Source organism: Orcinus orca, chromosome 15 (assembly GCF_937001465.1).
Source record: "Orcinus orca chromosome 15, mOrcOrc1.1, whole genome shotgun sequence".
Lineage (NCBI taxonomy): Eukaryota > Metazoa > Chordata > Mammalia > Artiodactyla > Delphinidae > Orcinus > Orcinus orca.
The window spans coordinates 27,212,887-27,234,284 of record NC_064573.1 but is presented as its reverse complement, the minus strand read 5'-3'; the positions used below and the strand labels follow the sequence as shown (position 1 = coordinate 27,234,284).

At 40.7% G+C, this 21,398-nt stretch overlaps 1 protein-coding gene across 1 annotated transcript in view; it reads right to left on the bottom strand.

Moving 5' to 3' along the window:
- Nucleotides 1–1,267: 1,267 nt before the first annotated feature.
- PSTPIP2 (proline-serine-threonine phosphatase interacting protein 2) overlaps nt 1,268–21,398 on the bottom strand; it is an 88,182-nt gene continuing 68,051 nt past the window's right edge. The window contains exons 6-15 of the mRNA XM_033421339.2: nt 18,718–18,780; nt 11,797–11,895; nt 11,170–11,215; nt 10,287–10,366; nt 7,919–8,017; nt 6,872–6,968; nt 6,671–6,752; nt 5,399–5,433; nt 4,290–4,347; nt 1,268–2,872 (exon numbers count right to left, since the gene is read on the bottom strand). Coding sequence (XP_033277230.1) covers nt 4,298–4,347; nt 5,399–5,433; nt 6,671–6,752; nt 6,872–6,968; nt 7,919–8,017; nt 10,287–10,366; nt 11,170–11,215; nt 11,797–11,895; nt 18,718–18,780 — 651 coding nt within the window. The 3' untranslated portion in view covers nt 1,268–2,872; nt 4,290–4,297. The remainder of the gene's footprint in view (nt 2,873–4,289; nt 4,348–5,398; nt 5,434–6,670; nt 6,753–6,871; nt 6,969–7,918; nt 8,018–10,286; nt 10,367–11,169; nt 11,216–11,796; nt 11,896–18,717; nt 18,781–21,398) is intronic.

Genomic DNA, 21,398 nt, shown 5'->3' with positions numbered 1-21,398 from the left:
ATCTCCAAAACAGTCACTGGGGTGCTGAGGACTAGGACTTGAACATATGAATTTGGGGGAATGTAACTCACTCCATAACAGGGTGGTAGAGGAAGGAGATGATGAATATCACTTATAGACTCAGGACCATCTGTAGCAGCAGGGACTAGAGCTCGTCCTACTAAACTTCCTGGGGTGTGTGTGTGTGTCTTTTGGAAACTGGGACAAGTGGTGACAGGATGCAGTAAAGTGCAGGTGGGCATGGGTGGACCTGAGCCGTGCAGGGATCAGCACTGCCAGCACCCCATCCACTTCCCCTCAGTACCTATCACTTCCTCACATGCCAGCCCAACTTCCAACTGCCAGGAACCATGTGAGGACTCTCGGCCTGCTGGAACCCACTCTGCTGGTGTTCATGGCAAGACAGAAATGCCAGGGAACCAACACCTCCTAGGAGCAGCCCTCTACCTGTGACTGGTGGGAGTTGGTGAATGACTATCCCAGCTCCCTCCCCTCAGGTGAGCTATTTCTGAGGTGTGGGTCCCCCACTGTCACCCAAGAGTCCCAGCAGCTGAAGTTCATTGCCCACAGTGGTAACTTGCTTGATAATGAACATTGTTTTTTGCTTTCCTTCCCTTCGCTGTCTTACTTCCCCACTTCCATACTGGTGCATTCTGGGATCACCCCCCAGAAAAAGTACCTGCATTCAAATCTTTATCCCAGGGTCTGCTTCTGTTGGAACCCAAATTAAGGTACTGACAGTCTGCAGAACAGCTCATACTTACTAAATTCATCATGTAAACTTATTTGACTGGCTTCCCTTTACACTCCTACTTCTCTCTCAACTGGTTGTTTCTCTAGCTACGTTATCTTCTTCTAGGCCACTAGTTCTTTCATATTTACTACTATGTGTCAAGTTCTGGGGATGTAGCAGGAAAAACGATAAGAGGGACCCTGCTCTCATGGAGATTACAGTCTAGGAGGGAAGCCAGACTTTGAACAATTAATTTCAAGAGTGAATCCTGTAATAACAAGGAAAATGTGAGAGTGGGGAAGGAGACAGCAGCGGGATCCCACCAAGCCTGGAGGCAGGGAACATGCTTCCCCGAGGAAGGGACCCTGCATCTGGCACCTGAAGAGTTAGTAGGAAGTGGCTTGGTGCCAGTCTCCTCCTGGCTTCCCTGACCGGCAGTTTGTCCTTCTATGGTGGTCTAATGATAGCAAATGTGACAAGGGGTCAAATAGAGCTTGGAAGAGAGATACAATTAACACAAAAATGCAAAATAAATCCCAAATCACCAGGAACCTTTACTTTACTTCATATTGAACCGGAAGAGCAATAAAATAAAGATATTTTCAATTCTTAAGACATTATTTTTACATCAGTTACACTGACCAGTAGAGAGAAAATTGAAATCTCTATGGAATTGCTAACAATAAATAAAATACTTAAAAATAGAATGTTCTGAGTTCAAAGGAAAATTTCCTGAGCCTGTTCAATCTGGGGAAGTCAATGACCCTTTGCAAACTCCAGTTTTTCAAAAGGCTATCCAACTGATGCAAGCTTCTGGTTATGACAAGAAGCTGCCACTTTCAGCAGCACCTTATATGAAAAGGGGAAACAATCGATCTTCCTTCAATCACTTTGTCCATAGTTCTGGGGAAGCTATGCACAGAGAAGAAAAGGAAGGTATCTGCTCTTTGTGGTACCAGAATTTCACAACATCCCAAATAAATGCCAGTGCTATTTTAACTTGTCATTAACTAAAATGTACCATTTGCTCAGTGTGCGAATATTAGACCAATCTCCCTGCTGTTTGTGGGTGACCAAAGGAAGACCCAAATATTTGTGAAAGGGTAAGATTGACACTTTAAAAATTCCAGGATCTAGCAAGGGAAAGATTCTCTGTGAAGACCAAAGATTGAGTAGTGGCTTTGTAGGTCTAAAATTCTCTTCAGGGATAAAGTCAAAATACCATGTTTCATTGATTCTAGGATATACTTTTTCCCCCACACTTTAGCATCTCAGATTCCAATGGGCTTGGCCATTAATTGTCACAAGTGTCAACTCCCCCACTGACTTTCTTAGTGGTATATAAAGTAAGGGGATGTTTTACAACGAATGGTTTCTTAGATTAGATTAAATATGGTGCTCTGTAGTTCAGTACACACAGTGAGCCATATAAAAATAAATCTGACATTTTAACCCTGGTAACTTTCCCAAGTGAAAAGATGCTGGCAAAAACATTTGGCGTCTTAAATTTCAACATGCGCATCACGGTCTCAGGAAGGGTTAGAAGGATGGTGATGTGGGATGAGCTTGTACTCTCCCTCTGCGTCTGTCCCTAGTCAGCTGAGAGAACTATAAGGAAATCGATTTCACACTTCTGGGACTCAATTCCTCATCTGTAAAATGAGAAAGTGTTATCAGATGGCCTCTAAATCTTCCAACCAGAAAGGAAGGTGATTTTAAATCTTACACCACTGAGTATGTGCCACGCTGCCTCCAAAAGGCAAAGGAGCTTCTTGAGTTGCTGAGTTGCTGGCTCAGACTTCTCTGCAGCCATCCCTGCCCCAATTCCCAAGAGTCAAGGCTTCAAATCCACAGACTTTCTTGAATCAAGCAGAAAACACAATTCATTCACAACTTTAGTAACTTGATTGGAAAAGGATAATTCTTCAGTGTTGGGCAATTTGCAAACTTCTTTTAAAAACTGGAGAACTCTACTAGGTTAAGTTGAACTAAATGTCTACCATAAATTTTAAAATATCAAAAAATTATAGCAAGGGTTCACTTCAAAGTCTTCATGATTGACATAATTTCTACAGATTCTGCTGCTTTAAGTGCCTCCTTCCATGCCACAGAAGCGCCAACCACAAAAAGCTTTGTTTTCTGAAAGAAAATAATAAAGAAATTTCATTTGAATTAACTATTCATATCAGCACCCTGCTCCTACATTGAGATTTTATTCAACAAGAACAATGTGCTTGGCCAAGGAAAACAGTGAGAAATGGGTATTCCAACTGATGAAAAATGGAATAAAAATGTTGCTTTATGATAAATAACACATACATTTATATTTTTATATACATATTTTTAATTCAAAAGTCATAATCTATCTTTACCTAAACATGTTAGAATTAAAAACAAGAATAGCAGCTAAAATCAACAATTGCAGAACAAATCACAAATTCCTAAAGATTCCTATTTAAATGTCAATTCCAAAGGTTCAAACTATTTTAAGTGTTGTGATGTTGCTTAACAAAGTTACTAATAAAGGTAGACTCCCTCTTTAAAATTCTCTTAAATTCAGTCAATTATACATGCTCGATTCCTACTCCTTGAGCTGGCACAGACACTAATGAGGCCCAATGAAATGACCAAACTTCAGTAAATGTGTTGGTATTGGCATCTTACATTCAAACAGCAGATTCTTGGGCTCTGAGGAACTACAGTTGCTGGCTCAAATGCTATTATTAAGCAACTAGAATACATGCTTTACCCAAATGGGTGAGGGAAAGAAAGGAAGGAAAAGAGAAACGAAAAGAAGAGAAGAGAAGGAAGAAAGTGGGGAGGGAAGAAGGGAAAAGAGAGGAGGAACAGGTGGGGAGGAATGAGAGAGAGAGAAAGGAAGGGAGGAAGAAAGGAAGGGAGGGAAAGGAAGGGAGGGAGGGAGGGAAGGAAGAAGAGAGAGAGGAAAAAAGGAAGGTAAAAAATAAAAATAAACTCTTGGAGCTGCTGATGCCCCACCACATAGCCATCACTGCATGGTGTTCTGGAGAGCAGGTTCTACCTTTGAACACCACGTCACTTGATTTCCCACGTTCTTGCTCTACCTCCAAAATGAGCCGGGCCTCTTTCCATGAGAAAGAGAGAGGCTTATGAAATGAAGCAGACGTGATGACTGGCTGTAAAGACTACAATTTGTTTGTTGGTCAGAAAGGTATATATAGTTAGAGGATGAGGTTTTTTATGTCTTCAATATCCACTATCTTTTGCAGCAAAGTTCCTTAAATATTATAAACACACTTCTTAAGCAATTTGAAGACTTACATGTAAATGTAAATCATACTTTCTGATTATTTCTGTCTAATCAAGAAAACCATGGCTTCTGTCCTAACAGCTAATTGGCCGTAAGTCACAAAGTGGGTGGTTTTAGAGGAGTGCAGGCAAGTAATGTTTGATGTGCCCACTTCCAAGCACTGGCATTGTTTGCCTGCAGTGATGTTATAAAGAAGCTTCAAAGACTTCAAAAATACAATCACCAGTCTAAACACAACTTGATTCTGTGAAGATGAAAGGTTCTTACCATTGATGTTACTGATAGATCAAACTGTAGTTATCAGGCAAAGAATAATCAGGGTCATCTGCAAAGGGCAAAACACAGAGCAACATTAAGTTAACATTTTTTCATGATAATATATTAGCCCTTTTCAAATCAAGGCATCCCACTCAGAGTCTGGTGACTGCCATTTTGTAAGAAGAAAATATATCTGGCAACAAAACCTACAAATAATAGTCATAACTACAAGTCAGAAAACATATTGGAAATCCCTATTATGATTTCTTTGCCATTTTTCAACCATGCCCAGATAGCAGTCCCCACAGTAAAATCACCTTCAAAAATGGACAAAAGTAAGTCCCACAGTACCAAGTGGTAATTATAAGGTAATAAGAAATCAATTAACTTAAATCCTTATCTAGTTCAAAGATGTAATTTCAGCCACTAAATTTTTCAGTCACTAAATTTTTGCCAAGATGCTAAATGCAGCCCAAGATATCTCTTCCCTCTTCCTTTGAACATAGATAGGCATATCTTTCTTTTATTCAAATAATAGGTATTTGTTGAGCACCTACTATGTGCCCAATACTGTGTTATGTTTTGTGACTGATTCAGGAGAAAACAAAGTGCCTGCCCTCAAGGATCTTGTAATTATCCAGGGAATACAAATTAACAAAAAGCACTAAGTGTGTGGTTCTCCCAGAGGTATCATAGGAGTTCAGAGAGAAAAAGAGACCAGGGTGCTCAGTGAAAGATCCAATCATAGGCAGTGTACAAAATACATAATATTAGGTTACACGTTTCCAGACATCTTCTATAAATTACATTTCTGTGTAATCCAAAGGAAACTGTATCCCAGCTTTGCTGTTCTCATGGTCCAAGTTGAAATAATCTCTTAGTAAGAATGCCTTATAAGTTTCTTTTGGTACTTGAGTAGCTGAAATCTCTTAGATAAGCTATAAAATAGACCACGAATTACCAAATTCCACTCTGTGACAAACAGTATTATAGTTTCTAATAATAGGTTCATTCTCTTGGAAATTTGATTCTATTCATTCCCTTCTTTCCTTTTATTTCAAAATTCTAGCTACTCAACCTTAAATAAAAGCTGACCTAAGATTTCAAACAGTCTTTACCTGGTAAACTTTTAGGAATTGGGAGAGGTCTTCTCCTGTAAGAAATGAAAACCAAAATCTTTCAGATAAGTTCTTGTTATTTTTCTAATTTTCTACTTCACTCTACAAACACTGCATGCTAATCAGATCGGGTTTCTGCTCTGGAGGGTTAAGAAAAGTTCAGAGGAAGCAAAAGCTCTGCAGCGCTGACCTCCTGGATCCAGGCTGCAGACGTTACATTATTCTGGGGAGCAGGACGCACAGAGCCCTGCCCCGCAGCCCAGAAATCTCAGTCATGTGGGCAAGAGTTCCTGATCGCCTTGATAAAGAAATGGGAAGTCAAACAGTTCCTACCTTGCTGTCAGGGTTAAAGGAACTAACTCAAAGTTACTGCTTTGAGCAGCGCTTGGCATTCTTAAACAGTGGTGATGAACTTGCACTTCCCCGTCAAACACTCCCTTATCTTTTTAAAAACGGGACTGAAAATTCAACAGCTTAGACTCCGAGGTGACTGTATGTGAAACAGAAGTTTCTCTTCCCTCAGGATCCTTTATATCAAGGCAGCAAACTTTTTCTGTAAAGGGCCAGATAGCAAACGATTTAGGCTTTTCTGGCCACACAGCATTTCTATCTCATCACTACTCAGCTCCAATGAGAAAGCAGCCGTAGACAGAATGGAAACAGATGAGTGCAGTCATCTTCTAACAAAGCTCTACATATGAACACTGATGTTTGCATTTCATGTAATTTTCACATGTCACAAAATAGTATCCTTTCAATTCTTTTCAACCATTTAAAAACATGAAAACTATTCTTAACTTGCAGGCCCTACCAAAACAGGTAGGTCAGATTTGACTCACAGGGGGCCAGAGTTTTCCAACTCTTGCTTTCTACAAGAAAGGTATAGGATTCATGCATGAGTAATAATAATTACACTCAAGCATGATACAATCCCCCTCGAACTATGACTAGTACAACCCATTTAACATCTGTCCTAAAAATGCTATTGCCAAAAACCTAGCACTCACTAAGCAAATGCAATGGTAGAGATATGTTCTGATTCTAATACGTCCATATTAGAATTGGAACACTAAAAATAAAAATGTTCTTTAGAAGTACTTTTCTTTTCTTTTTTTTTTTTTTTTGGCCACACTGCAGCATGTGGGATCTTAGTTCCCTGACCAGGGATCGAACCTGCGCCCCCTGCAGTGGAAGAACAAAGTCTTAACCACTGGTCCGCCAGGGAAGTCCCCAAAAGTACTTTTCTACATGTGAAAGAAAGCTGGATATTACCTTGCCAAGTCAGACCCCGTAGCCTTTCCTGGTGGGGCAGCATTCTTCTGGGGGCAGTAGAAATTCTCGTACATGATGGGTGCTAGGGAATCATCAAGACGCAAAACATTAAGAGGCTGATGACTTCCATTCTCAATGATCTGTGACAAGAAAGACTAATAGAATTGCTTAATTAACCCCCCACCCTACAGCTCCATTCACCTGGTGGAGTCTGTCCAGTTTTGCGTTGATTCACAAAGTACTCAATGTCCTTCTCAATGCTGCACATTTCTAAACTCTTACGGACTTCTTCATACATCTAACAAAAAGAAGATAAATCAAGGTAGAGGTATATGTCCATAAAAATGGTGACACAGCTTATTAAAATAGGAGGTTTGATGAATGGCTGTTTTCCAAATTTTGCTTTGAAAAGAAAAAAGAAGACATTCCCAAGTCCTGGACTCAAATAAAGGGATTTCTCTGATGCATATCTGCATTTAAATTTTTTTTAAAGATGACAAAAAAATATAGATTTTTTTTTGTAGCAGCACAGAAACCTTGGTGGAAAGATTTTTTTTTTTTAAACTACTGATGGGACAAAGAAAATAGATACCAAGTCCCATGACCAATTCTACACACAAATGCAAAGACAATTGGAGAAAAGTTCTTCCAGTCAATCCTACTTGTTTTCTGGGTGTTTAATTATTCTTCTAAAGTGAATGTCCCATCTAAGCGAGGGTGGCTATTTCTTAGGAAAGAAAGTGGTGATAATTTGATTCATGTCCCCCTGAGACCTGGGAACCCATGACAATTGCTGTGTACAAGTTAAATCTGGATCACTAATGGCCCTGGAACACTGCTGAAGTAAATCCTGAGCCCTGGAGTGACTGTTAGCCTGGGCATGGCTCAGTCTGCTAGTCCTTGGTGCTGTCCTGGAGTGACCCCATTTCAGACCGGAGCAGTCTCTGGGACTCACATTCATTTTGTGACATCTCTGTTTTCCATAAATTAAACTGCATTTGGGTCTCCCTTCTCTGCTCTCCTGCTCTGACCCTTTATTTCTTAGAGAGAAAGTCATAGTGGTAAAGTGAAACAAGAGTCAGGCAGGTTAGGTGTTTATCTGGGTCCATACTCACCGTGTGGCCTTGGGCCAGTCACTGTACCTACCTGGGCCTCAAATGAGGGGGGTGAACTAATAAATGTTTACGGTTCCTTCCACTCTAATGAATCTAATATGCAAAGCATCCTCCGTGGATGCCTCTGACTTACGTTATCGCTTGTGACACATTGTTGTGACAGCTGATTCATGTGTAACCACAGTGCATTCCGAAAGAAGTTTATTCGTTCACATTCTTGAGTCTCAAACACCTATAGAAACAAAACTACATGTACATATGCAGAGAAAGGGGCCATTTGTCTAGACTGGCTATGACTTAAGAAACAATTTCAACCTTGAATTATCTGTAAGCTTATTGTCCCATTTAGCGTACTCCCACCCACCACCGAGGAAGCTCATAAACTCTTACTCAGGCAAAGAATGCAAATGGATTCTAATAACATATTAACACAAATAGGACTGGATATAGTTCTGAAGGTAAGAGGTGATGACGAACCTAAACGTCAATGTTCTAACCTGAATTCCAGCTCACAGTTCCAACTGCCTAATGGGCATCTGTACCTGGGCAGCCTGCCAGAGCCTCCAATTCAGAGTTGCCCTCCTTCTCACCCCCTCCCAGAATGAGTGAATTCAACTGGCAAGACGGTTACAATTGTTGAAGCTAGTTGATGAGTACATGGGGGACCTTGCACTTGTCTTTTATCCTTGTGTATGTTTGAAATTTCCTTAATAAAAAAGTTGTTTAAAAAGTCACTGCCTGAACAATAGTTTTTGGATATAAGCAAATACAACTTATGGAAAATCAAACTATTCTATAAAGTGGATGCTATAGTATTCAACAGTGGATGTTATATATTAATGTATTTTTTAAAGGTTGACTACAAAACTATTACATTTTAAAGCTTCTTATAATGTAAAACTGTATACATATACAAGAGGAGAGAGAATAGCATAATGAATCCCCATGTACCCATCACCAGCTGAAACACTTATCCACTCACAACTGACCGTTTTACCTATTTCCCTACCAACGCACCTACTCCCTGGAGTATTTTGAAGCAAATACACTATTTCATCTATAAATATTTTATTATTCATATACAGTATATAAGTACTACATATGAATATTACATTATTTTTATTATAGACTATTTCACGTAGACAGAATCATAGAGAGTGATATTAGGAAGACCCACATACCAACCACCCAGCTTTGTCAAAACTTTTGGCCATATTTGCTTCAGATTCTGTTAAAGCCTCTGTGTGCCTTCTTCAATCTCTACTATGTTCCTCCTCCCCCAGAGATAACCATTATCCTAAATTTTATCATTCTTATGCAGATTTTGACAATATGTATGTATCCATAAGATGTATATGATATTGCTTTGCATGTTTTAAAACCATATAAAAATCCTCTTATTTCAGGCTTTTCCATTAGATTGTGGAATTAAGGAAGTAAAGCAGAAAAGAGTGTTTTAGGAGGGACCCACAGTTTCAGGTGCTAAAGACCGGTCAAATAAAATTAGAAACTGCAAAGGCATGCTGGACCTCACACCAAGGGGACCACTGGTTCCTCTGGGAGAACAGCTGCAGGGGAGCAGACCCCAGACACAGCCACTGGGACAGGCAGGACAATGAGGATGTGCAGGCAATTCCCCCAGGAAGCCTGGCTGTGAAGAGAAGGGAGAAGCAGCAGTGGCAGGCTTGAAAGCTGGAAGGAGCTGAGGTGTGAATGATAATAAAAGTCCACTGTGAAAGGGAGCTGTGTGCAAGGGGGTGGGGAAAGCCAGCTGGAGGATCCTGAGCCCAGTGGTGGCAGAGCAGCCCTTTACCACTATCACAGGAGAAGGGAGGGTGGTGAAGATCAGTAGTTCTTGTGCTTGAATTCACAGCAGAGTCACCTGCAGGACTTATTAACATGGAGACTGCTGCGCCCATGCCCAGGGTTTCTGATTCCAGAGGCCTGGAGTTGGTCTGAGAACCTGCATCTCTGCATCTCTAACAAGATCTGCATCTAACAAGGCAATGATGTTTGTACAGGTCCTAGGACCTCCCTTTGAGAACCACTGGTAAGGAAAATGTGTAGACAGGGTGACAGAAACTTGAGGAAGTTTCCAGGTTGTGTCTTTATTTTCTCTGGGTCATTGTGAGGCATGTGCTGAAAATGAGGGGGGCAATGGTGAAACAAAAGGTGTGAGAATAAAAAACTCTAGGTCAGCTCTCCTGCCATCTGCATTCCTCTGTCACAGAGCAAGTACAGGTGAGGCTCTCGATAGGAAATCAATGAATCAACGGTTAATTGATTCAGCTGCTTCATGCCCGTGCAAATCAAACATCAGAGCAAGGCCATGAACAGAGTGGGACAGCATGGTCAGGATCGGGAAGAAGCAGAAAGACAAGGTTTGGGGGAAAGCATTCCAATTCCTTCCACTCTCCACTTAAATTCCAGATTGCTAATTTGCCCTCAAGTAATTCTACAGAAGTAGAGGAAGGAAGACCCGCCCTTCGGGTTCCAGGTACCTCGCAGGCCTTGATGTGTTCGCTCTGCCACTCTTCACGGACCTTGTCCAGAGTGTTGATGTGCAGCATGTACGCCTTGTCTGCAATGGAGGGGAGGGGCCTGGGTCTGGAAACTGGATGGGAGGGGGCTCGCAGACCCATGAAAAGTAAGCAAAGGTGGGCATCACGTTCTTTATAAAGAAAAACCAAGCAATTAGCCAGAAATGCTCCAAGGAAGGAAAAGTGAAAGCTGACAAGGAACCTCAGCCAGGGTTTCCTTCCACCTCTTACCATTTTCAGGAAAATTAAACAAACAATGAGGGGTGCAGAAAAGTGAACTACCAAGTTACTTCAGTTTTGGATTCAGAAACTTAAGCAACCACGGTTGTGAGAGGCTTGTCTCCGGCAAGAAACTGTGGCTGGGAATTAGAAGCCTTTGCAAACACTTGGTTTGGATTTTAGACTTCAGTGATGCCAAGGCCTCACGAATTGGTTGTTTCTTTCACAGCAGAGAAGAGTTATCAGGGCTGAAAAGGGGTTTTAAGATAGATGTTCCCAATAAATCGGAGTGAGCACCTGGTCCAAAGCAGCTGCCACTTGACCCCCCCTCTCCCCCCCCACCCCCACCATTCAGTCACCTGTCAGGCGGCAAGACCTAAGGCAGCAATGGCCAGAAACCGCTGCCTCACTTGCTTCCTCCGGCTCTCCCAGGTTCCCATATACTCTCCCTTCCCCCCCCTTCCTTCCCTGTTTCCCCCTCCGTCCCTTCTCATACCTTGTTAATCCTACTGTATATGTATACATTCACTATTGTATGGTATATAAAACTGCCTTTCTCAGACAGATTTAGGATAACATAAGCCCCACCACAATCCTCCCCCATCTTTGGGAGCAGACCAGTCACCTGAGTCTTCTACTGCAGTCTTTGAAGTTGCCAGTTTCACAAAAAGCTGTGAGGACAAAACAGAAACAAAAACAAACAAACAAAAAAAGAGGTCAGGAATGCTGGGCTAGGCTTCTAAAGGCAAAACAGATTTTAAAGCAATGACTGAGAAGAGACAAGTTGTAGTTCAAGTCTAACCTATATTTCTCTCATGAGTTAGTCATTCAACTTGCCCTCTAATCTTAACACCATTGGAAAATAGCCATCGAGCACCTTGCCCTACATCTTCCTAAAAACATATCCCTCCCTACCTTCTGATTGCTGACGATCTTATATCCAGATTTTATAAAATTAAATTTATAAAACACCCAAGCAGGAGGCAGCCTAGCTATAAAGAATACATGAGCTGAGTTTTGAAAAAAAGATGAAAACATCAGAACCCCCTCCCCTGTGGCTATGCTCCTCTAGCTCTTCCCCGACCCCCAAAATAGGACAAGGGTTTTTCTGGCTCCGAGGACTCTAATTGCCTGAAGGAGGGTATTGCCTGGAGCTCAGAGTGCAAGTCCATTTTTTATTAACACTATTAATTGGCTTTAGCTTGATATATGTAAATCTCGGATTTTTCAGGCTGTCTGCTCTCCCAGGTACCTTTTCTTGTTGCTTTGGGTTCACCACATTGGCACTCCGGTGGACAGCCTGCTCTGCTTCATCTTTGTCTCGGCATTTCTGCTCGTAGTTCTTCTTTGCCTTTGTAGTTATTAGCCAAAAGAGGATCAAAACAGATAAGCAGACGGTGACCCTAGCCCCCACGCCCAGGAGAGAAGAGGGCTCACTGATTAGGGCTCTGATCACCACTAGACTGGGGGCACTCAGAGGACATGCTCTTTCTTGTCTATCTTTGGAAGGTCTCTCCAGCCCTTTCCCAAATCATGTATGTAGTGGCAACCTGATCAAGGAAGTAACGACTCCTATTTGGCAAAAACAAAGTACATGAGCTTTAAAAATTTACTGAAACAAAAGATGGAATTTGAAATAGGCAAAATCAAACACTTATGTAACTATAGGACGTGAATATGTAATATTCATAACCCTCAGAACTTAGATGCAATCACTTGGTCCTGGTAACTATAACTATGTTTCAGTATTCTAACGTGCCTCCTCATAGCATGTGGACAGTGGGGAGGGCATCAATCCCATCATTTCTGTAGCTCAAGGGTAGTCATGTTCCTTCTTGATTTATAGAATTCTGTTTTAGCCAGTTTAAAAGTAGGCCGTGGTCTCTCCTGTGCTACCATTACTATCAGCAGTATGAAAATAGTTCACAAACTACAGTTAGTGAATCAAATAATTTTGTTTCAACTCTTGAAGCAAAGACTTAACTTGTTCAAACAAAGCAAAGCTGTGAATCAGTTGGCTAATAAATAAAAATGATACTCCCCCCAAAAAATGCTTGACTAAGAATCAAGACACCTTTGCAGCGATGGTTTGTGCTCATCAAATATCTCACGTGCTTTCCTACATTTCTCAGCATCCCTTGCAGTTCAGTTGGGGTTAACCTTTCAGTAAACAACTTTATAATTCTCTCTACTACACACACATAGAAACAAAAGTTCATAACTTTTCTTAATTACAAGCACATAAGATATTCATGCAACAATTCTTTTCTTATGCAACAATATCTTATAGACACTTCTCTGTATCAAGCATGAAGCCTGCAGCTGAACACTTTTTAAAAAAATTTTTATTGGAGTATTGTTGATTTACAATGTTGTGTTAGTTTCTGCTGTACAGCAAAGTCAATCAGTTATAAATATACATATATATCCACTATTTTTTAGATTCTTTTCCCATATAGGTCATTACAGAGTATTGAGTAGAGTTCCCCGTGCCATACAGTAGGTCCTTATTAGTTATCTATTTTATATATAGTAGTGTGTATATGTCAATCCCAATCTTCCAATTTATCCCTCCCCTCCTCTCCCTGTTGGTAATCATAAGTTTGTTTTCAATATCTGTTAAGTCTGTTTCTGTTTTCTAAATAAGTTCATTTGTGCCCTTTTTTTAGATTCCACATATAAGCAATATCATATATTTGTCTTTCTGTGTCTGACTTACTTCACTCAGTATGACAATCTCTAGGTCCATCCATGTTGCTGCAAATGGCATTATTTAGTTCTTTTTTATGGCTGAGTAATATTCCATTGTATATATGTACCACATCTTTTTTATCCATTCCTCTACTGATGGACATTTGGTTGTTTCCATGTCCTGGCTATTGTAAATAGTGCTACAATGAGCATTGGGGTGCATGTATCTTTTCAAATTATGGTTTTCTCCAGATATATGCCCAGGAGTGGGATTGCTGGATGATATGGTAGTTCTATTTTTAGTTTGTTAAGGAACCTCCATACATACATTCCCACCAACAGTGTAGGAGGATTCCTTTTTTTCCCCACATCTTCTCCAGCAATTTCTTTTTCTTTTTTTTTTCGTGGGGGGGTACGCGGGCGTCTCACTGTCGTGGCCTCTCCCGTTGTGGAGCACAGGCTCCGGACGTGCAGGCTCAGCGGCCGTGGCTCACGGGCCCAGCTGCTCCGCGGCATGTGGGATCTTCCCAGACCGGAGCACGAACTCGTGTCCCCTGCATCGGCAGGCAGACACTCAACCACTGCGCCACCAGGGAAGCCCTCTCCAGCATTTATTGTTTGTAGATTTTTTGATGATGGCCATTCTGACTGGTGTGAAGTGATACCTCATTGTAGTTTTGGTTTGCACTTCTCTAATAATTAGTGATGTTGAGCATCTTTTCATGAGCTTTCTGGCCACCTGTATGTCTTCTTCTATTTAGATCTGCCCATTTTATGACTGGGTTGTTTTTTTTTTGTTATTGCGCTGTATGAGCTGTTTGAATATTTTGGAGATTAATCCCTTGTTGGTCACTTCATTTGCAAGTATTTTCTCCCATTCTATGGGTTATCTTTTCTTTTTGTTTCTGGTTTCCTTTGCTTTGCTGTAGCTGAACACTTTTAATGGTTGTAAATACACACATATACATATATAAATGCCATAATTTTCTTAACCAACTCTCTACTGGTGGACATTTACCTTATCTCCCATTTTGTATAACATAAAAATACTCTGATTTTTATTTTGGGTAGTGTGAATTTACAGGTCAGATTCCTAGAAGTGTAATTGTTTTCACTAATTCATACTCCTATAAACACGTACGTGAGGGTATATGGCCTCATGCTCTTACCAACACCAAAATAAGACAATGTTTTTAAACTTTTCTAATACTAGAGTTGAGAATGTTGGCATATGCCTTGTTTTATTTGTATTTATTTCATTACTAAGGTGATATGTCATTTCTACTTCATGTCTTTTACCTACATTTTTTTGGGAGTATTCTTCATTTTAACTGATTTTTAAGAGTTCAGTCTATACTAGGAACACTAACTGGTTATAAATTATATAAGTTACTAATATTTTTTCCCATTTGTTATCATGTATAAGATGATATTTTTTTCTTTTGCTCTAAAGAAGTCTTAAATTTTTTTATACTTTTTTTTTTTTGACTGCACTGGGTCTTAGTTGCCGCACACATGATTTTTTAGTTGCAGCTTGCGGACTCTTAATTGTGGCCTGAGAACTCTTAGTTGTGGCATGTGGGATCTAGTTCCCTGACCAGGAATCAAACCTGGGCCCCCCTGCACTGGGAGTGCTCAGTCTTAGCCACGGGACCACCAGGGAAGTCCCAAAAAGTCTTAAATTTTAATGTCAGTTATCAATCTTTCTCTTTCGTGCATTGTTTTTTTAATATGACATATTAAGCACTTTTTCTCTGTTGTTACATAGTCCTCATAATAATATTTTTAAAGGTTACACAATTTAACCTTTCTCCATTTTTGTCACTAAATCATGTACATTGTAGTTTTCATTATAGGTAGTGAACACGGTAGTGCATTTTGTTTTTCTTATTTTGGATGATTTCCTAAAGATAGAGTCTTAGATTCTTAGCGTAAGATTGATGGGCTATGATCATTTTATGGCTCTAAAAGCATATCGTAAAATATCGTTTTAAAAGGTTATATGGGCTCCAGAGAAAATGGAGCAGGTATACTCTACCTTATTCCTCCACACAAGTATAACTAAAACCCCTGGACATTCTACATAAAACAAACATAAGATTCTGAAAGGTGGAGAGAAGAAGGCAGATTAGCTGATGTCCTTGATCTCAGAGAGAAACCTAGAAGTGAGTGCCCTGGGTTTTCTTTGGGCCTCTTATATCACAGAATGAATGCCAAAGCAGCAGACAACCAAGAAATGCCAGTGGGCATAAACAAATAAAAAAAGCCCCAATGAAAACCTCCCCTCTCTAGCCAAAAGACCAGAAAAGGGGCAGCACAGCAGGACAGAAGCCTCCACGTTGTACAGCAGCCAAACATCACATAAAGAAACCATGCCCCCCTCCCGCTCACCACACATCCAGCAAAGGCCAAGTGGGGAGTCTAGACTTCCACCCTCACCAGGCTATAATGCGATTCCCAACTCCCCTGCTGAGGTGGTATCAGAGAAGGACCAATAGGGGACTGGGACCTTCATCCCCACCAGGAGGTAACAAAGCCCCACAAGCCCCACACACAGAGCTAGTGGAGACTCTGTGGGGAGCCTGGACTTCCACTACCCCCAGCTGGCAGTAATGAGGTACACCCCCTCCCTGCTGCAGTGGTGTCAGAGGAAGTCTAATGGGGATTCAGAACTTTAATCAACCCCCAGTAGTAACAAGGCCACACTGACCCTATGGTGTCAGTGGAGGCCAAGGTAGGGAACCTGGCCTGGAACCCCTCATAGCAGTTATGTGGTAGCACTTCACCTCAGTTGCTCGAGTGGTATCAGAGGAAGCCAGCTAAAATAGAAGGTTTAAATAAGATCCAGAGTCTTGCAACAGAATACCTAAAATGTCCAAAATCAATTGAATATCACTTATTATACCAAGAACCAGGAGGATCTCAAACTGCATGAATAAAGACCATCAATAGATGTCAACACCAAGAAGTCAGAGATGTTACAATTATCTGACAAAGATTTTAAGGCAGCCATCATAAAAATATTCAATAAACATTTGCAAACACACTTGAAACATGAAAAAATAGATAGTCTTAGCAAAGAAAAAGAAAATCTCAGCAAAGAAACAGAAGATATAAACAAGAACCAAATGGAAATTTTAGAACTGAAAAATATACTAAATGAAAGGATGGATGTATGAATGGAAGAGATAGAAGAAAGAATTGGTGAACTGGAAGATAGTACCATAGAATTTACCTGGTCTGAAAAACAGAGAGCAAATAGGCTGAAAAAAAAATGAACAGGACCTCATGAACCTTTGGCACCATAACAAAAGATCTAACATTCATGTCCTTGGAATCCTAGGAGAGAAAGGTGGGCTGAAAAAGTACTTGAAGAAATAATGACTGATGAAAAGAATGAAATAATGCCATTTGCAGCAACATGGATGGACCTAGAGACTGTCATACTAAGTGAAGTAAGTCAGACAGAGAAAGAGAAATATTATATGATATCCCTTACATGCGGAATCTAAAAAGAAATGATACAAATGAACTTATTTACAAAACAGAAACAGACTCACAGACTTAGAGAATGAACTTATGCTTACTGGGGGGAAGGATAGTTAGGGAGTTTGGGATCAACATGAACACACTGCTATATTTAAAATGGATAACTGGGACTTCCCTGGTGGTCCAGGGGGTAAGACTCCTCGCTCCCAATGCAGGGGGCCTGGGTTCAATCCCTGGTTGGGGAACTAGACCCCACATGCATGCTGCAACTAAGAGTCCACATGCCACAACTAAAGATCCTGCATGCTGCAATGAAGATTCCACGTGCTGCAACCAAGACCTGGCGCAGCCTAAATAAATAAATTTTTTTTAAGAAAATAAAATGGATAACCAACAAGGACCTACTGTATAGCACAGGGAACTCTGCTCAATGTTATGTGGCAGCCTGGATGGGAGGGGAGCTTGGGGAAGAATGGATACATGTATATGTATGGCTGAGTCCCTTTGCTGTACACCTGAAACTATCCCAACATTGTTAATTGGCTATACTCCAATATAAAATAAAAAGTTTAAGAAAAAGAAAGAAAGAATAGTTGAAAACTTTCCAAATTTGGCAAAAGATATAAACCTACAGATTCCAGAAGCTGATCAAACCCCTAACAAGATAAAGCCAAAGAAATCCATGACAAGACACAGAGGTGAACTTCTGAGAACTAAAAAAAGAAAATATCATATCTTAAAGCAGAAATGACACCTTATCCATAAGAGAAAATCAGTTTGAATTACAGCAGCTTTCTTATCAGAAACTATGGAGGCCACGAGGAAGTGGCACAACATTTTTCAAGTACTGAAAGAAAAGAACTGTCAACACACAATCCTATACCCAGTGAAGATATCCTTTAAGAATGAAGAGGAAATCACTAAAGGAAAACTAAGAGTAGTTATCACTAGCAGACCTACCCTGAAGAATGGCTAAAGAAGTTCTCCAAGCAAAAGAAAATTATAAAAGAAGAAACCTTAGAACAGCACAAGAAAAAACACACACCAAGCAAAAAATCAGTAAATACAATAGTCTTCCTTTCTCTTCTGAGTTTTCTAAATTACTTTTGACAGTTGAAGCAAAAATTTTAACACTGTTATGGCTCTAAATGTAGGTAGAGGAAATAGGAAAATTATATTTCAATAAGGCTTTCTCTTTAATTGTGAGAGAGCTTTCCCCAGATTGCTCAAAACATAAAAGTTCTGGGAGTAATCATATATCAACCAACACCATTTCTGCATTACACTGACATCATTCCCTATTTATCAATCGCTTTTCAGGTGCTCTGCATCAAAGAATAAAAAATGCAGAACAGACTGCATACGCCATCAACATTGGTGACATTTTCTTTTTTGACCAAGTTACCAGATATGATGTCATAGTCATAGAATATCATGATGATACTTCTGTACAAAGATGGAGTCACAGATGTTCCAGTAACAAAGTTTCATTTTTAAGAGATTCATGAAAAGCTAAAGTAAGGTCCCCAGCAACTTCTCTTAGTTCTATCTTGTTAAGCATTTTTAAAATAAATTACTTAAAGTAAAGGAGGCTTTTACTATTTGCAGATATCTTAAAACTCAATAAAAATAGGTAAGAAATCAAGATTCAAAACAGTCTTAACAGGGAAGAAGATTCAAAACAGTCTTAACAGGGAAGAAGCTCAAACCCAACAAGATAAAAGACATCATAAAGTATACATGTCCTGGTCTGAAATATTTAAGTTGACTTGCTATACCTTCCCAGGTTGCCAGAAAGATAACATCATTGTATTTCTTCTGTCTGATTTCATCCTCAACCTTTCCAAGGCCTTAAATAGAAAGTCAAACCACCAAAGGCTGTTTTCCCTAAAACACTGCACTAATGTTATTTTCAGGAATATGTTGATACATAGCACAGGATATCAGAAAATATCACCATTACAAAAAAAAAAGGCAACATAGTGAGACTCACATCCATGGTTTTCTTGAATTGTAAGCTCTTTTGTTTATGGGCAGCATCCATTATAAGCTCCGTCTGTGCAGAGAGAACAGGCACTATTAATAATCAAAACCAATTGTTAACACCAGCTTATCTTGAGGGCTCAGTGTTCAATGTGGCTTATCTCAATTAGTCCTCACACAACCCAGAGGGTAGATGTGCTATTTATTATTACTCCCATTTCACAAGTAAGGAGACTGCAGCACAGAAAAGCTGAACAATTTGCCCACCTTTGAACCTGGGTGGCCACTAGCCACTATTGAGAATCACTGATCATCTTAGAGTATCCTCATCAGTAAATCTGGAATCAAGGAACTTAGATTTTAAAACTTTGTTAAAGCACCATTTATATTTTAAAAGGGGTCTTTATTCTGTAAGCCTATATCAGCACAGTTAAAGACTCAGAAACATTCACTTCTGTGGCATCTGTCAATGGCACGTCCTTCACCAGCAAGGAGCCCAAGCAGTATGAAGGGAAGAAATGCTTGTGGGACAGCTAAAAGAAGCTGTTCCCATACTCTTTACCCCATCTAATCCAGGAAAGGTAAGCTACTCTTCAAGTTCACTTGGGAGCAACTTCTTTGTTGTGGCTGTGATGTTAATACTTTTATTAGTCAAAATAATGGAGCTAATAATAAAAATGTAGCTCTCAGACATAACAGTAGCTCCCATTTATTAAGCACTATTATGTGCTAAGCAACCTTCATGCATCACAACAACTGTGAGTACTCATCCCCATTTTCTTGACAGTAAACTGAGATGGATTAACTCACCCAAGGTAATACTCTCAACAAGTAGCAGAGTTGGGATTTGGGCACAGCCAGACTCCTGTGCCCTTGTTCCTAATCATTATCCAAAACTATCATTATCCTTATGATAGCTCTTTAAAACCAAAAGGCCAAGAAATGCAATAATTCAAAATGAGCTATGGCATTGCTCTTATACAAAATTATATAATCCAAAATAATGTTGAAAATGATATTAAAAGATTTCTCTTTCTTCTGGAAAACTAAGATTTTGTCTGTTACCATAGCACACAAACATGGATGGATTTTCAAGATATCTGGATGGAAGGTTTGGGATGGTCTCACTTCAAATATGAACTTTGTGGAATACACGAAACTCCCTTGGGGGAGCCCCAAGGGCCCCTCAGGGAACAGCACAGCCATCTTCCAGCCCAGATGAAATTGAGGGACCAGGAGGTAGCTAATGGTCCCAAGGAGGCTCCGAGGACATGGAGAACAGACAGGGCTCCAACGTGACCCGACAGGGAAAGACTCATGGGCAGCTCCCTGCCATCAAAGACAGGGAGCTGTGTGGCTCACGTGAGCATCTATGTGCCTCTGCCAGGAGGGGCAGGGTTTATTCATAATAATAAACCCTGATTTTCCCAGGCTCCACAGAGCAGATCAATTAGCAATGTCGGTCCATCCGTGGTCCTTTCTACTCCGAATATACACACTGCCATTCTTCCTGTTTGGGAGCTGCTATTAATTTATAGTTTATGGCCCAAGCCAGGCCTCCTTATCTCCAAGTTCTACGTAACACCTGCTTCAAGCACCTCTCGCGTGTCTACAAAGTTCTACTTCATACCATTCTTCTCTCTGCCTTCAAAGATTCCTGGCACTTGTATGTCGGCAGGATCTTAGAAAGCAGCAAGTCCAGCTCTCATCTGACAGGTATGATCCCCAGGGCCCATGAGGTGATATTGCTCAAGGCCACTCAGTGACACCCAGTCCAGCTCTGTCTGCTATACCACCTTGATTTAAGTCTCCTCATGTCCATACTCACTTGTAGGGTGGCCTATTCATGGTGACCTCAGAAAGTCACGAGTTCTCTTTCAGGACTCCTTTTTTTTTTGACCACACCATGCAGTACGTGGGATCTTAGTTTCCCAACCAGGGATCAAACCTGTGTCCCCTGCAGTGGAAGTGCAGAGTCTTAACCACTGGACTGCCAGGGAAGTCCCCTCTTTCAGGACTCCTTGGGGAAGTTTTTCTTCTAGGACTCATTCTTTCTGCTTAGACCAACTCCAGTAGAAATTTGATTATGTTTTGTTATCAATAACACAAAATAGTGCAAAAACACAATCCTCTATGCTATCAAGTGGGGAGAAGCAAGAGGGAGGGGAAAAGGAAGAAGAGATTTATAAATGACCCAAGTGACCCTTCAGTAAATTACTGACAGAGCAGCTGAGTGGTCTGTTTGTCTACATACATTCAAACTGTACTCTGAAAACTGGAAGTGAAAACCTGCGTGACCAAACAGGTTCCCTTTGGAGACTGCTCTCGACACAGGCAGAACATTCTGCTGTGATCGTCCCTATCTTAATATGGGCACCAAAGGAGAGGATGACTGACCACATGCTGCCTTTGTCAGGCTTAGGACGTTCTGGGCTGGGAAGGAACTCCAGCACCTAAAATGTCAAGCCTCCTGAGAGTGGCTCCGAAGATCCCTCTCTGCCTGCCAACCTCCAGGGGTGAGAGACTCCTCTCTCTCTGCCCTCACCCACACTGCCTTTCACTCTGCTGGCTTTAGCTTCAAGGTCGCTGCCTCCAGAAGGCCTCCCCAGACCTATAAATTAGCTTAAGTGTCCCCACTTCATGTTCAGCTGGCACCTTCACTTCCCTACCTTTTAAGGCTCATCATACTTT